This window comes from Marmota flaviventris, chromosome 3, assembly GCF_047511675.1.
Source record: "Marmota flaviventris isolate mMarFla1 chromosome 3, mMarFla1.hap1, whole genome shotgun sequence".
NCBI lineage: Eukaryota > Metazoa > Chordata > Mammalia > Rodentia > Sciuridae > Marmota > Marmota flaviventris.
In genome coordinates this window covers 136,496,542-136,513,932 of record NC_092500.1, presented here as the reverse complement: position 1 = coordinate 136,513,932, position 17,391 = coordinate 136,496,542, and the positions used below count along the sequence as shown (strand labels likewise).

At 34.1% G+C, this 17,391-nt stretch overlaps 1 protein-coding gene across 2 annotated transcripts in view; it reads left to right on the top strand.

The window, feature by feature from the left end:
* Positions 1-17,391, top strand: part of Msr1 (macrophage scavenger receptor 1) — an 80,230-nt gene that overhangs the window by 31,148 nt on the left and 31,691 nt on the right. For both annotated transcript variants that reach the window (XM_027954715.2, XM_027954716.2), the window contains exons 7-9: positions 6,468-6,548; positions 12,237-12,326; positions 16,345-16,398. In XM_027954715.2, the coding sequence (XP_027810516.2) occupies positions 6,468-6,548; positions 12,237-12,326; positions 16,345-16,398 (225 nt within the window). The remainder of the gene's footprint in view (positions 1-6,467; positions 6,549-12,236; positions 12,327-16,344; positions 16,399-17,391) is intronic.

Here is a 17,391-nt window from a genome sequence, read left to right as displayed (position 1 = left end):
AGACTGCAATTCTTTCCACACCCTTATTAGAGCACAGCCTTCCTAAAGGGAAACCTTCCATTGCAAGAATTCTGTCACCTCCTCGTTAGGCAAACATTTTCCAGTAGCGCTCAAATTATTCTATAGTGTGTCTTTTCAATACGATTTGTGCTTCATTTCTGCCTTTGCCTTTTTTGTACACCAAATATTTCAACCAATTTGACTTTCAGACTAACACCCAGTACATTCTACATCCTGGCTCATGCCTTTTGCATTATCTGAAATAATATATTTCCTCACTATTTGAATCTGAAAATATCTAGTGTCTCTCACTGTACATTTGAGATGTGACCTCTTGTATGAAGCTGTCTCTGATTCTTCCAGCAGTAACACCCATCTGACATTTACATCTTGCTTAATACCATACCACCAAATATTGAATTTCCAATATGACAGTCACATTTGAAATTATCTCAAACTATCTTCTAGGGAAATGTTAGCTTTTCTTAGATAAGAGCTTCTTAAAATTAGGGAGTAATCTTTATAACCCATGTAGTAACTAATCATAAAATAAATTTTGCTGTTGTCTTGTTTTGTTCTTGGTACATGCTAAACATGTGCTCTACCATTGAGCTATACTATAGATCCAAGATTTTTAAAAATACATTTCTCAGATAATTGTAATAATTAGAGTCTAGAAATACAAACAGTATTATAATGTTGCAATGGTGAAGTAGACTTTAATAGGGGTCGGTGGGAATATCACAATTTAAAGAAACAAAAGGGATTATCATTCCAGGAAGAAAGTTAACAGACATAAAATATGAAATGGCTCAGTGGTGACAAAATAACATGATGCTTATTTGGGGAAAATATTTAGATATATTTGCTTTTCAAGATCTGAAATGAATATATATCCCAAAACATATTTATTTTCATGACAGAGAAGAGAAAAAAGCAATTGATGACATTTTAATTTGGAGTTTTGCTCAATTAATTACCGGGATTTAAAAAAAATGGATTGTCTTTTACCATTATAACAAGGAAAAGATCAGCTCAAAAACAATGGAAAAAATGGATGCCAAAAATGAAGACCATTAGTTTTAGAATGTTGTTACATAAGTTATTAGGAAGTGTTCATGTTCTAAATTTACCTGTTAGGTTTAAGACCTTAGGCAATCCACTCTTGGATCTCTGTAAATATGTGTAATTAAGCAGACTTTAAGACCTATTCCAGATTAGACATATTTACATCAGTAAATATGAAAAATGGAGACAGATGGATAGGTGTAGGCAACAATGGGAAAGAAGATCTGGTAGATCTTGAGGCAAGATTGAGGATAAAGTAGAATATTGCTGATCATAATGAATAAAACAACACTCTAGAAATTTAGGCAGATGTTATTAGCACTACATTATCCTCTGAGGATTCATATACCTGGGTTTAATTTTTCAGTAAACTGGGTAATTTTTATCTGTGATATTTGTGATTACAAAGTATCCTATTGACATATTTCTTGTGGCTTAGTCTGTCTGTCTTTAAAAACAATCATAGGGGTATACATAGTAAGATTTTTGTGTTTATATTTTATTTTATTTTTTTTTAATTTTTTATTGTTGGCTGTTCAAAACATTACATAGTTCTTGATATATCATATTTCACAATTTGATTCAAGTGGGTTATGAGCTCCCATTTTTACCCCATATACAGATTGCAGAATCACGTCAGTTACACATCCATTGATTTACATATTGCCATACTAGTGTCTGTTGTATTCTGCTGTCTTTCCTATCCTCTACTATCCCCCCTCCCCTCCCCTCCCCTCCCCTCCCCTCTTCTCTCTCTGCCCCCTTTACTGACATTCGTTTGTCCCCCTTGTATTATTTTTCCCCTTCCCCTCACTTCCTCTTGTATGTACTTTTGTATACCTCTGAGGGTCTCCTTCCATTTCCATGCATTTTCCCTTCTCTCTCCCTTTCCCTCCCACCTCTCATCCCTGTTTAATGTTAATCTTCTTCTCATGCTCTTCGACCCTACTCTGTTCTTAGCTACTCTCCTTATATCAAAGAAGACATTAGACATTTGTTTTTTAGGGATTGGCTAGCTTCACTTAGCATAATCTGCTCTAATGCCATCCATTTCCCTGTAAATTCTATGATTTTGTCATTTTTTAATGCAGAGTAATACTCCATTGTGTATAAATGCCACATTTTTTTTATCCATTCATCCATTGAGGGGCATCTAGGTTGGTTCCACAGTCTAGCTATTGTGAATTGTGCTGCTATGAACATCGATGTAGCAGTGTCCCTGTAGCATGCTCTTTTTAGGTCTTTAGGGAGTAGACCGAGAAGGGGAATAGCTGGGTCAAATGGTGGCTCCATTCCCAGCTTTCCAAGAAATCTCCATACTGCTTTCCAAATTGGCTGCACCAATTTGCAGTCCCACCAGCAATGTACAAGTGTACCCTTTTCCCCACATCCTCGCCAGCACTTGTTGTTGTTTGACTTCATAATGGCTGCCAATCTAACTGGAGTGAGATGGTATCTTAGGGTGGTTTTGATTTGCATTTCTCTGACTGCTAGAGATGGTGAGCATTTTTTCATGTACTTGTTGATTGACTGTATGTCCTCCTCTGAGAAGTGTCTGTTCAGGTCCTTGGCCCATTTGTTGATTGGGTTGTTTGTTCTCTTATTGTCTAATTTTTTGAGCTCTTTGTATACTCTGGATATTAGGGCTCTATCTGAAGTATGAGGAGTAAAGATTTGTTCCCAGGATGTAGGCTCTCTATTTACCTCTCTTATTGTATCTTTTGCTGAGAAAAAACTTTTTAGTTTGAGTAAGTCCCATTTGTTGATTCTAGTTATTAACTTTTGTGCTATGGGTGTCCTATTGAGGAATTTGGAGCCCGACCCCACCGACTGTAGATCGTAGCCAACTTTCTCTTCTATCAGACGGCGCGTCTCTGATTTGATATCAAGCTCCTTGATCCATTTTGAATTAACTTTTGTGCATGGCGAGAGAAAGGGATTCAGTTTCATTTTGTTGCATATGGATTTCCAGTTTTCCCTGTGTTTATATTTTAAAGAGGTAATTGTTATAGATGAAGGAAAAAGTATGAATTTTATAGCTTCTTGAGCAAATCATACATTTTGGCTAATATTAACCCTGTTTCCTTTGATATATCATCAAGGGAGCTGACAGGTAGTATTATACCCATCTATTGAGGCACAGAGGCAGTTATTGATGTGATTATGGGGCAGAATTTTGAAGAGACTGAATAAGAACAAAGAAGGTGACTACAATAGACTTCAAGTCTCTTAAAATTTTTCAGTGTTTTTTTTTCTAAAACATAGCTGGATAAATTGCATTTCTTTACAGTGGATACTTTCTAAAACAGATTCCTGTTTTCTAAAAAAAAAAAAAAAAAAAGGTAGAACTGAAGAAATACAAGGCTGAAATAGACACAGTCCACTTAACCCAGAAAGGACCCTCCAGCATTAATTTAGGGCTAGGAGGAAGTGAGCTATAGCAGAGGTGGAGAGGACAGCAGATTTGGAAGGTCACAGGGAAGCATTCCATTGGTAATGTTCTCAAAAGTTCCACCTGAGAAGCTAGGAGTAAAGTGGAATGTGGCTTTTAGTTCCATCCCTCCAAATACTGAAAAGACATTTAAATCCTCCTCGCATATTCTTGGAGGCATTGGAAAAAGTTATAACAATGTATGGAAACAAAATTCATAATTGGTGATTTAGGTTATGAGTATGGGGGTAGAAAAGATGATAGGATGAGACAGAAATCATTACCTTGAGTACATATACAAAGACATGAATGGTGTGACTTTACTTTGTGTACAACTAAAGATATGAAAAATTGTGCTCTATATGTGTAATATGAATTGTAATGCATTCTGCTGTCATATATAACAAATTAAAAGAAAAAAATTGCAAGTATAATATGTAGAACACCAAGTTAGAGCTATTTAAGAAAAATCTTTGCCTGAATTTCTTATTTTAGAAATCAGATACCAGATATCAATATTAGTATCTACAAACATATGAAGATCTTTAACTCCAAATTTTATAAAATAACACAGATTTATTTGTGGTGATCAAGCTAATACTCCAAAATGAGCACTGTTACACAGTTCACCTTAGCTGCATGTAAAATATTTCAAGATAGTAATTATAAAAGAGTTTCATTATTTTTAACGAAAAAGATAGTGAAAACTTAATTTTAGCAAGGCATGATGGTGCAATTCTGTTATACCAGTGACTTTAAGGGGATCTTAATTTCGAGGCCAGCCTCTTCAACTTAGAGAAAGTCCATCTCAAAATAAATAAATTAATTAGAAGGGAACTTGGGTGTGTTCAGTGGTGGAGTACCCTGGGTTTAGTTCCCAGTACTGCACAAACAAAACAAAACTAAAACCTTCATCTCAGGTGAAGATCCTGAATCTGAGCTGCGCTGCCTTGTTTCTTGTCTCATATATTCTACTTGTCTCTGGAATGTCTGTGTCTTGCTTTAGATCCCTAATTACTAATTGAAAGTCTTTGCTTGTGTACTCCTTTTCAAAATGCCAACCTTGTGTACTGTGGGTTTATTTCTTCAATTTGCTCACCAAAATTCTGGCTGCAAATTGAGTCTTTCTGTCCTGCTTGTCCCCTAATTTGACACTGTGTAGTGATGAATGGACTACAGCTGTGTTCATGTAGTGGATGTTAAACCCCCTTTCGAGCCGCATTCTTCGGCATAGACTAGGAGGTCTGTGCAGATTCTCACTGTTGTAGAATTATGATGTTTTCTTGTGCAACACACACACACATACACACACACGTGCCTTTCAATAATTAAGCTGCATCTTAGAATTCACTAGTTATTTGCTTAATGACAAGCAGTGTGTAGTTTGCATGATGATCATGTGAAAAAATATCCAAACATACACACACAAAAGAAATGTTAATGGTTATTCTCTTAAAATGATAGAATTGTGAATTATTTCTTTCTTCATATTTTCCTAGCCTTTTATATATCCTCTAAGTAAAGTTGCTTTTCACAATAAAGCATGATTAAATATTACTGTCCAATGATATCTGTGAAAAGAAAGGAATAATAACCTGAGCTTCTAAAACCCAAGTTGGTCCTTCAAAAATGGAACAGATCAGGTAAATTGATAAGGGACAAGGATGCCAAAAGAAAAAAAGAAAAGAAGTAGAATGTACTTATTTATGAGACAATCTTTATTTATAGGCATCCCTGTGGAATTGTATAAGTATTGTATCTCCCCATCTAACTAAAATTTGTAACAAACCCTAAGTAGGGATGCTAAATACAGTTGTGTATTGTCCTTAGGTTGTACATTTGGCCAATCCGTAGCAACTGAAAATGCCTCTTCTAAAACATTACTGTTTCATTATTCAATGGTACATCTAAGTTTGTTTCTTCTCTTTCGATTTGAAAAGAAAATAAAGTGTGTGCTTTCAATGAAAGAAGGATTACTTGTCCTGTACATTTCAGTTGGAAGAGGGATGCTGGAAGAACTACCTTTAATTTTTAAACACATATTCAGTACAATTCTCAAGTGGTGATCATCAGATATCTATTTTGCTGGACATAGAAAATACGAATGACTGAATCAATGCTCAAACTCAACCCTGAGAAGTCACCTGGGGAGATGTGAAGACAAGAAGCCAAAGTTTTCTGTGCAGTCTCTCCATCTTACTTTATAATATGTATATTGATCTAGGGATTCTATTTAATATTTTACTTGAAGAAGCATCCCTCTACTTATTTTCACCTTATTGCTTTCCCCCACATCTCCAGAATTCTTTTCCTTCTTATTCTATTCATTCTTCAAAGCTCTCCTCAAATTACACTCACTCCATTAATAAAGTCTCTTTCATCCTTTGTCACTCATGCTTATCTCCAGCTCTCTGACAGACATCTGAGTTTATGGTCAGTTCCAATATTGTGATTTTTTTTTAATACTGTGAATGAATTCGTTTCCCTGAGCGTACCACAAATGTCTTTTAGTCCTTACTTAGATGTTACATTTTATAACACATCAATGTATTGACTATCCAGCTTACAACACAAAAACATTTTTTTTAAAACTGAAAACACAGCATCTGACTCAATATAATGATATTTGCCTCATATGTGCATAGTGAAATGCAGTTTTTGAACCATTGTGGTTCTTTTTCTCTGCTCCAAGTTTTTGGGACCTAGGAAAGTGTTAGCCCCACATAAATATTTAATACCTATTTTAGTGATTTAATTTGGGGCTATGTCATCTTTAGCAGTAGAGAACATTACTGTTCTCAATAGCAGAGTAATTCTCCATTCAGAAAGATCCATCTTATTCATTCTATCATATTGTACAACAAACAAATAACTTTGGATTTCCTCATATAACTGTCCTAACAAATGATGAATCCATTTTCCTTATTATTTATAAATTATCATTAGTAACTGTATGTTTTTTTTTAAGGTCCTCCTGGACCCCCAGGTGAAAAAGGCGACAGAGGTCCGATTGGAGAGAGTGGTCGGCCTGGCATTCCAGGTCCAATAGGTACGGTCATTATATCTACTTAATCATCTAACATAAGGCTCAGTTGTACATCTATGAACGTGTGCAGGTGGAATAATTATTTTGTGTACTGTGGTTTCTGCAAGTGCACATATTGAAGGAGATATTATATGTTCTAGTCAAAATAATCATATATCAGCTGGGTGTGTTGGTGAATGCCTATGCTCTCAGCAACTCAGGAGGCTGAGGCAGAAGGGTCATAAATTCAAAAGCCAGCCTCAGCAAAAGTGAGGCACTAAACAACTCTGTGAGACCCTGTCTCTAAATAAAAATACAAAATAGTGGTGGGGATATGTCTCAGTGGTTAAGTGTCCCTGAGTTTAAGCCCCCCAAAATAATCATATATAAATATATATGTGTGTGTGTGTGTATATATATATATATATACCTATCTGAGATTGAATGACAAGAGGTGACTTGATTTTTTTAAAACAATTAAGTGCTTTAGCCAGAGTCACTACTGGAATTATTCATGAGTCGAAGGGTGTCATTTCTGTCATGGACAGCAAATAATATATTGCACAGCTAACTTCAGGTCACATATGAAGAATTTAAAAAATCATCTTTGCATTGCATAAATTTGCAAGATCTTGTTTTTAAGATACAAAAATATCTTAATATGAGTCAAGGTAAACTTGAGTGTCTTTCTTATGTAATTTTTGACCAGACTATATCTGCTTAAACTCACAAAATGTGAAAGCAAATATTGGCTGGAATAAAGATGGATTTTACCTTTGCTGTTGGCCACTCTCTGTATTTTAGTTACAGCAATATTATTTTAAATCATTTCTCTCTATGTTGTAATCTTGAAAGCAATATTTTGAAAGAAGATAATAGAAAACACAGAAAAGGAGAGAGAGAGAGAGAGAGAGAGAGAGAGAGAGAGAGAGAGAGAGAGAGAGAGAGCATGAACTTTCTTTGCTCTTAATAAAATGAAAAAAAAAAATAACAATAGCATGATTGTCCTACTTCACTTGGCTAGAAATCAAACACCCTACATGCTGTTTGAAAGTCGAGAATATACTGCATGGCCTAATTATAACTAGAATGATTTGTGCTGCCAAAATTATCAAAATACCTTGTAATTCGTCCTGTTTCTCTGTGTTTTGACAGATCAATGTATCGATTAACCCTGGTTACATAAGAAAAACATTTTTTTTAAAAATTTGACACTTAACTGACCTTTACCATTATGCTTAAAAATCAATATATACAGTTTATATTTTTAAAATATTGTTAAAGACTCTCTCTTGCCACGTTTTATTGTGTGTATCCTGTGTGTGTGTGTGTGTGTGTGTGTGTGTACCAGTGGGTTGGTGTTGATGTGCCTTTGAAAGTGATATCACGTAAGACTTTTTATTCAGAAAGATTCTTCTAGTTGACTAGTGCTCAGCAGATCTTAACAATGGTACATTAATGTCATAAGCAGGGGAAGTTACCAGCTTTATAGCAGCTGCCAGAGCTACTGTTGTCAAGGATCTGTCGGCTCCTTTATTACAAACTGCAATGGTCAAAGCTTTATAAATCAACCAAAACCTCCAGTCTGTGACACAACTTGCTACTCCAGACTTCATCTTAGGGAGCATCTTTTGCAGCTCATTCTGTGGATACTTAAGACAGAAAGAGGGATTTAAGTTTCCACTTTCATTAATGCCATAGGCAACATCACAAAGCTTCTTGGATTCAGTTAGCCAGGGCTCAGTTTGGTTTAGCTGTTACTGCTTATTTCCACAAATAGGTATTGCCCAGTGCTCTCATTAATTAGAATTAGACATAGTTGTTGCTGTGATAAATCAGCTGTTTTAGGCTATCAGATTCTCCTTTGGTTTCATTCATGGCAACAAAACTTTTCAAATTATGAAACATCTCTCCTAATGGATTCTTTCAAACTTAATTGCTGTATTCTCTCTAGACTCTGCTGGATTATCTAATTGCTTCAAATCTGACACTGAGATCAGGAACTAAAGACTGCATGGTAGACAGTCACAAAAATTCTGCTCTGTGAATTGAGGAAGTTCATAAAATCCCCTACCTATACATCCATTTAAATGCACTAAACTTAGCTAGACAAAGTCAACACCTATACTCACAACTGTGATATGAATATCTGAGAAATTTAAGTGGGCATCAGAGTGGTCTTAAGTAACCAATACATTAAATACATCATATTTATTAGTCATGCACTAGAGTGGATATTATAATAAAATATTCTTTAACTCAAAATAATATAATAGAAATTAATTTTAAAGTGGTAATTCCTTGGAAGCACAAAGAAAGTATAATCTCTCCCTTTCACCCAAAAAATTCTATACTAAGCACCTTTTCCATACCTGTGGTTCTGCAATACATTGTGGAGGAAACAGAAATTGTGCTAATTTCAGAGCTTACAATATGAGTAATTTTATCAGGGAGATGATCAAGGATTCTTGATGATCTTATCCTTTTGAAAACCAGATTTATGGTTATTCTCTCATGACAACAATGCTCAAAGAAGAAACACCTCCTTAGTTTCCAAAGGAAAATTTGTAGGCTAGGTAATGGAATATTTACACTTAGTGGAAAAATAGCAAGGTAGCCTGACCTATAGACACAGGAAGGGGTCCCTCCAAATGATGCTTTGAGAGAGAACTTAAGTCTCCACTGGGCACAAAATTTTCATCATCCACCAGTACTATGTATTTTTCTTGCATAGCCTAAGTTTTCCACCATGGGAATCAAGCTCCTGTAGTAGAAAATAGAGTCTATCTTGATTGTGGATGTTGGGAGATGGGAACCATATTTTATTAATATTTATATTCATGTATTTCTCTACTTCCACTCCAACCCTTTTTCCCTGTTGCACTCCAGCAAGGGCTTTCCCTAAGGCTTCAACAAAGACAGAATCCCTAAATATATGTTGAGTAGGGAACTTTGCCAACTGCAGGCTGTTTCTCTGTGTGCTGAGTATTGAAAGCAGATTTCTTATGGAGGTTAAAGATAGTGTTAATAAATCCAACAATGCCACTAATAATTGTGTACATATTATTAAATATAACTAAATTAGCAGCCTTCACAAAATGTTGGTGAAAATAATGATTTTGTTATGGGAGTAGAGAAAGAATAAAGAGGAGGAAGAGGAGGTGGAGGAGAAGAAGAAGAAGGCTAACATGAAGTGTTCATTATATGATAGACTCTTTTCTAAGTGTTTTTATATTTATTACTTCTAGCCATCACATTTGTCTGTGATGGACAAATAATAAACCTATTGAACAGAAGGACAGGGAGGCTAAAATGACTCACTCAAGGTCAATGAACAGCAGATAAATGCCAGAGATGGTATTTGAACGCTAGTGAGCACAATGGCAGAAAGAAGTCTGAATGGAGAGCTGAGAATCCAGGATATATGTGAGTAATTATCAGGCCAACTTTATGCAAGTGACTTGATCTCTGAAGGTCTATGTCATTACACTCACATTGTTTGTGAGTTAGAAGCTGGCACAAATTCTTAAAGAAAATTAGCTGAATGCTACCAGAAAGGCTCAGAGAATCCAGTCTCCTGGAATAAAACTCAACAGTGGAGTTTATGGTTAGGGGCTATATTTCAAACCAACAAGTCACATAACTCTCTATACCGTATAGAATCTGCTTCAACTTTTCCCATAATGGTCTAAGAATTCATTGATTTCTATGAAAATATCCCATGAGCTTCATTTGGGAGTGTATTTGTTCACTTGTAGAAAATGTACCATAAATCCAACAGCTGCATTCTGAGTGTTACTGTGATACAATCAATGAGCCATCATCAGAGAGGTCCCTGCTCTCCTTCTCTAAAGAAGATCCCAAGGCATTGTAGGTGACAGCGCTTAGGTTTTCCCAAATTACCTTCTTTATTTATTTGTTGCTTATCTCACCATCTGTCTCTCCTACTGTGTCACCACGTTGGAAGATCTTTTTGGATAAGGATATTTTAAACTCTAAGAATATGCGGAGACTGGCACTGTATGTGTGCTCAATAGATATTTGTTCACTTAATGGAAAAAACAGTAGAAATAGGAATTACTTGTGAACAGTGCACTATTAAGATTCATAAAATATTTACTTTTTTTAAATGAGAGAATTTAGTGTCAGTGCTTCTTTTATTTTTTTTTTATTTGTTCTTTTTAGTTATGCATGACAGTAGACTATAATCTGACATATCATACATACATGGATTATAACTTCCCATTCTGTGGTTGTACATGATGTGAAATTACACTGGTCATGTATTCATATATGAACATAGGGAAGTTATGTCTGATTCCTTCTACTGTCTTTTCTATTCCTATTTTTCCCTTCCCCCCTGTTCAGTTGCTGAACCTCCACTTCTTCCCTGCCCCCTATTGTTAGTCAGTATCCCCTAGAAGATAATAATTGCTAATTCAGAGATATGACTATAGTGAAGGAAGGTATAAATATATATTAGGTTGCCCTGAGAATATATGTTAGACTTTTTTAGACAGTATGATAAAAAAATCCAAACAATATATACTACAAAATATATAGAATATATATATATATATATATATATATATATATATATATATATATAATTATGTAAACAAATTAGTATATATTGAGTAATTAAGTTAACTCTTCTTTTAAAACATATGCTTAATTTCTGATGGAATCAAAGTTTTACACTGAGTTGAATATTATTTCTTACTATTTATAATAATATATTTAAACTGAACATTTCTTAGGGTCAGCCAAATTTGGGGTGTCTATGTGAATGAATCTCAAGAAATGATTTTTAAAATAAATTAAATATGTATAAATTCTTCCTCCTGAATCCTGTGAACTAAAGGCAATATTCTAAAAGGTTGATACTAGAGAAAGAAATTAATCAAGCCTCTTTTAATGTGGCTCCCTAAAAGATTCAACTGAAAATTGAATTAATGGAATCTCTATGAATGGATAATTACACTTAAAATAAGAAAATAAGACATAAACTATTTTATGTTAGTTTGTTTCAATCACTGAACTCTAGGATGAAAAATTTTATTCCAGAAGAATATAATATTTTATTCCATAGGCTTTCATGGCCACGATAGATATGGGGTAAAAATAATGGCCATTTCAATTTTAATTTAAGTATATAAAACCTTTGACTTATATATGTATGTACTATATACCCATAAATAAGTCTGTGTGTGTCTGTGTGTGTGTGTGTGTTTACATTATATGGGGTTATAAAGGAATATGTAAGAACATGTCTAAGAGACATGAAGCAGTTAACTGAAGAACTAGTACTCCAATTTTTAAATAAATATCCTTTGGTAATTTTCATTGCCTGAGTTTTAATTTTTCTAAGACAAATCTTAAAAATTCAATTTTTAGAAAATCATCATTTCAGTTAGAGCAAAATGCGTCATCTAAAAAGATTCCTGATTCATTACATAAACCTTCTAATCAAAACTCCAAGATTTTTTCTTGTATGTTTTTACTTCTAACATTATGTTATTTGTTGAATATCTGAAATGTATTAAATGCACTAATGTTTAGACCTATTTTATCTTTCAGTGGCACAAGTGAAATTTTAGAAAAGAAACTATCCTCAATTAGAGATTCACTTATTTCATATTCATTTGTAATACCCTCAAAACTATGTAAACAATGAACTGTTAACCACTTTCTTTTTTATTAACCATGCAGGTCCTCCAGGTCATAAAGGTGATCGGGGGGCAACTGGCTTTCCTGGCTCAAGGGGACTCCCAGGATTTACAGGAAAGGCGGGGAGGACAGGTACTTTAATACTGTGCATTCTGCTATCAAATATGCAAATAAAACATCAGATCATCATTTCTGAAAATTTCTTGGACAACAAAAAATTGCTCATCATAATAGGAATAGTAGCACACACATGTAGTTTATTTTGTGGTCTGAAAATTTTTTGAAGCTGGTTTCTGTCCACCTGAGGAAAGCTTCTGTGTCCTGAAGGAAAATAGTTTAAAAACACATACACACAGGAAGGATTTATGCACTCTATACAATCATAAGTCACCATGAAGAATGGTATCTATCTTAGAGCAAACAGAGTGGAAAGACTGGCAAAGAAAAACAAACTAGCAAAATATAAATACCCCTGTAACCACACCGGCCAAACGCTGTTAAGACACAGTTGGCAAAATGCTGAAATCTTATTTCATGTGCAATAAACTTCTTTCTATATTTATTAATGCTTAATAATCAACATGGTTCAGCTCTTTAACATTTATACAAATGACAACAGTATTGCCACCAATGAGGCCAATAGCCTAAGCTTGGACAGTGTACTCTGCATAGCAATTTTCGAAGGAAGTAAGCCAAATTTTTTTGTAATATCAATTATTACCAAGAGAAAAAGATCCCTGTTGTTGATGTAATTTTTAACATTTTATTTTTAGAATAGTTTTGGGTTTATAGGAAAATCACACAGAAGACATAGAACTCCAATGAACTACCCACCCACACAATTTCCCCCATATTAACATCTTGAATCAGTATGATAAATTTGTAATGATTAATAAACTAGTATTGATACATTATCATTAACTAAAGTCTTACATTAGGGTTTACTGTTTGTGTTTTGCATTTTATGGGTTTTGGCAAGTGTATAATGTCATGCATCCATCATTACTATATGTCCATCCTACAGTATATTTTCACTGCCCTAAAGATCCCCTATCTTCCATCTGCTCATCACTACCCTCTGCCATGGGCCAAGCCCTTAGACACCATTGATTTTTGTACTATCTCCATAGTTTTGCCTTTTACAGTGTCATACAGCTGGCAACACACAGTTCGTTGTCTTTTCAGACAAGCTTCCTCCACATAGCAAGATGTATTTAAGGTTTCTCTCCATCTTTTCATTACCTGTTTGTTCATTTCTCTTTATTATTCAATGATATTGCATTTTATGGATTTATGATAATTGGTTTATCCTTTTACCTAAGAAATAAATCTTGGTTTCTTCCAAGTTTCAGCAACTATTAATAAAACCACTCAAACACTTTATTAGCATGTATTTGCATGGACCAAAGTCTACCTAGGAGTATATTTACTGGATCGCATGGCAAACATATTTATTTTTTAAGAAGCGGCTGAACTGCCTTCTAAAGTGATTCCACTGTTTTGCATTCCTACCAATGAATAAGAATTTCTGTTGTGCCACTTGCTCACTGACATTAGGTTTCATCAATGCTTCGGATTTTAGAAGTTCTAAGAAATGTGTTGCAGTGTTGTTGATGATATCAGTTTTTATATGACAGCCACAAATAAGCAACCTGTAATTAGTCTCCACTAGAGATGTGATTATCTGAAATGAGTGGTGTGTTTATGTACCAACTACCTCTAAACTATCTACCTTCAATCAGGCTCTTTGGGCAATATAGGAAGAAGTGTGTGTTCATAATTTGTTTAAAATTATCTACAACATCAGGGATCTCATTTCCAATATGGGCAATTTGAATTCAATAGACAAATATATTTAGAACCTTAAATTTGATGCAATTTCAAAGCTTATAGTTACAAGATAATTTAAAATAATTTTGTGAAATAAGAAGAAATAATTTAACTGTACTGTAAACTTAAAGTAAAAATGAATCTATTTGTCTATGATCCATCTGAAATAGTAATGGTCATTTAGCTTCCCAGGAAAACCAAAATAAAGTTTTGTTTTGGAATCTTTTTATACTTTCCTAGTTTTATAAAGCTACAAATTAACATTAAATCAAATATCCAAGACATAGCTATGCAAAAAGACTTTCAAGAATGATGCACAGTCTTTTTCTCTTTCCTAATTGTGAAATTAATGCTGAAGTAATGAAATTAAGCAGTATAGTATGTTATCTTCTCTGTAAAGAATTAGTACTGATTAGTTTCATCTTGTTTTAACTCCCTAGACCATTTTTTTCCTTTAATTTCTTAGATTTTTCCTCTTGAACATCTGAAAATTTGACACTATGACAAATTTAGGTCAAAAAGATAAGAGAGGTTTGGTGGGCTTTGGGTTACTTAATGGTTTTTGTTTTGCCAATTTAATACTACTTGAAATTATTCAATCAAAATTATGAAGTTAATTTAATGATACAGAATAAAATAACAATATGTAAATTAATTCAAAACTAAGAAATTCTCTTTATATTATCCTAATAAGAATAGTTGGACTTTCATTATATCTTCAAAATAAAATTCAATTGGAAATAATTTGTACATTTTAAGTGCTTCAAGTCTTATACTCATTACATACCACATTTTTAAAGATTTGATATATTAGAGGTCAGAAGAAATCTTCTAAATGGCATATAAAGACAAATGTCCAAAACTAAGCACAGATGTAGACAAAATAAGCTAGAGAAATCAACAGGTGAATCAATAAATAATATTACAACTTTAAATGGCATTTTAAAAAGTATGCCACAAAAATTAAATTGAGATGAAAAGGTCTTTGTCTTTCATTCATTGAGAATAAAACTTCAGGCATCAGATTCTAGCTAAGCTATGGGAGATTTAAAAAAAAAAAAGGAAATAATAATAGAGGAGCTCCCATCTCTTATGAACAAGTGCTTTGCAAATATTGTTACTCATTTTCAAGGCAACTCTCTGATGAAAGAATTATTTCTTTTTAAATTTCACAGAAGAATATGCTTTAGCTCTAGAAGTTGAAAGACTGTTGTCAGCCACATTTCTATTAAGTAACAGAGCAGACTAAGTCAACATAGAGGTCTTCAAACCATTAGGATCATTCAAAATTCTGTTGTTTTTAAACTACATCCCCTAGAGCCTACATCCCATAGTGTATTTTGGATGGAATTATGGAGATACTTGATTTTTTAGGGGGAAATAAAAAATATTAACAAAATTTTGATCTTCAGCCAGAAATCATTAGAATCAGTCCTATGTTTATGCTAAGAAGGTAATTCCTTAGACGATAGATATTTGATGCCTGTTGGAAGAATTAATAATCAAGAGCAGCACTACTGTCATGAAATTTCACCATAAAAATCACTTGTTAGTACTAAAGAAAGTTTTCCTGAGTATCCCTTAAAAATGTAACTGTGTGTGAATTAGCAAATCATTAGCAAAGATCAAGGTCTAGCAATATTTCCAGGTCTATTTAAATAAAATCCTTGCCCCCTATAAAATGATAATATTTGTACTACATCTTTATGTAAATGGATGCTGGTTTTTGAAGTCAAAAGTGACCAGCCTAGGGGTTCATATGGTGCACGGACCTTTTTGCCCTCTGTCAGGAACTAGGTTGTCAGAATCTAAACACTCTGAGCAATCCATTCACAGCCTAGTGCTTTGGCTGCTAAGCCATAAAAGAATGGAAAATGAGACAGGTAAATTATAATAGGAAAAAAAAAACAGTCAGGTTTAGGATAAGGTGCAAGATACTGGGCGTTCCCAGGATGGTAGGGAGGCACAGTCAGATGAAGAGAAAAATATAAGAATACATAAGTACAAAATAAACTATTTACACTTCAGCTCTGCTTGTTTTACAAAAATGGAATATGCATCACCTTTGTGATAATTTAAGATAGTATACCAGGTTTGCAATAGTTTTTCAAAAATGATAGCAATTATTATTATTATTATTAACATCCGCATGATTATTATTTTGCAATATCTATAGGTTGCTATACATTGATATTTTAGATTGACTGGTGATGCCCTGTCTCCATTTAATGCAGCATTGTTGGGGCTGGAAGTGCAGCTCAGTGAGGGTGTGTGCTTAGTACCAAAAAACAATTTCTTTTTTTGTTATTGTTTTTTAAAGGAAATCCTGGACAAAAGGGCCAAAAGGGAGAAAAAGGAAGTGGAAGCACATTCAGTAAGTTATTGTTTCTCATTTTCTCTATGCATTTTTGTAATCAATAAGATTGTGATATCGGTGGTCTGAGCTTGAGACAAACGTTGAGAAATTCAGCATTGATCCATGGAGAGTCTGTGGAAGCCAGCCACAGTTTTCTACAAATAAAACATGCTAATTGGAGTAAAACAAATAGATGAGATTATGCAACTCTTTCAATCTCATTACCCATTTGTATTCTGTTTTTGTGATGAGTACTATTTTCTAAAAATTCCACATAGAAAATTGTTCAATTCTCAAGTCAATTTCTATCCACTGAGGGAAAATCAAGCTTATGAATAGAAACAATTACAGCCTCCTTACCTACTAAAACTGAGCGAACTGAAACCTTATATGTAGGAATTTAGACAGCCCAAGAACCCTGATAGATTAATTCTCTGAAGGCTGTGTTGGTCAGGGGCTGAGGAGGGTGTTTTGTTTTGTTTTACTGAAACCTTGAAAAGGTCACATTCCATATTCTAGACTTTAAGACCTGCAACAGAATAGATTTAGCAGCTGGGATCTTTGTCAGTGGAATGCAGACCCCAGGTTGCCATGTAGAGAATCTATAAAATGGACCTCAAAAAATAAGGTCATCTTATTGTTAAATGAAATGTGCATTATTTCTTGTGTGTCTAGGTGAAATTTTCATTAATACAATGAAAGGGTTATGAAGAGGAACGAGGCTTCTTTACCATTAGGAGTGCATGTAGTGTGTGTGTGTGTGTGTGTGTGTGTGTGTGTGTGAGAGAGAGAGAGAGAGAGAGAGAGAACAGCTGAGGTGAACAGAGTCGTAGTCTATTCAGGGGTGCATTTTAGACAGATTATAGCAAATCCTTTGATGTACCAAAATCTTGCAATTTTTAGTTGTAATGCTTGTTTTAAAAAATACAGTACCAGTATATCTCTGCTTTCACAAAAAATGATTTTTAACCTAATACCATGTATGGGTGGCACATTTAGACAATGTAGAGT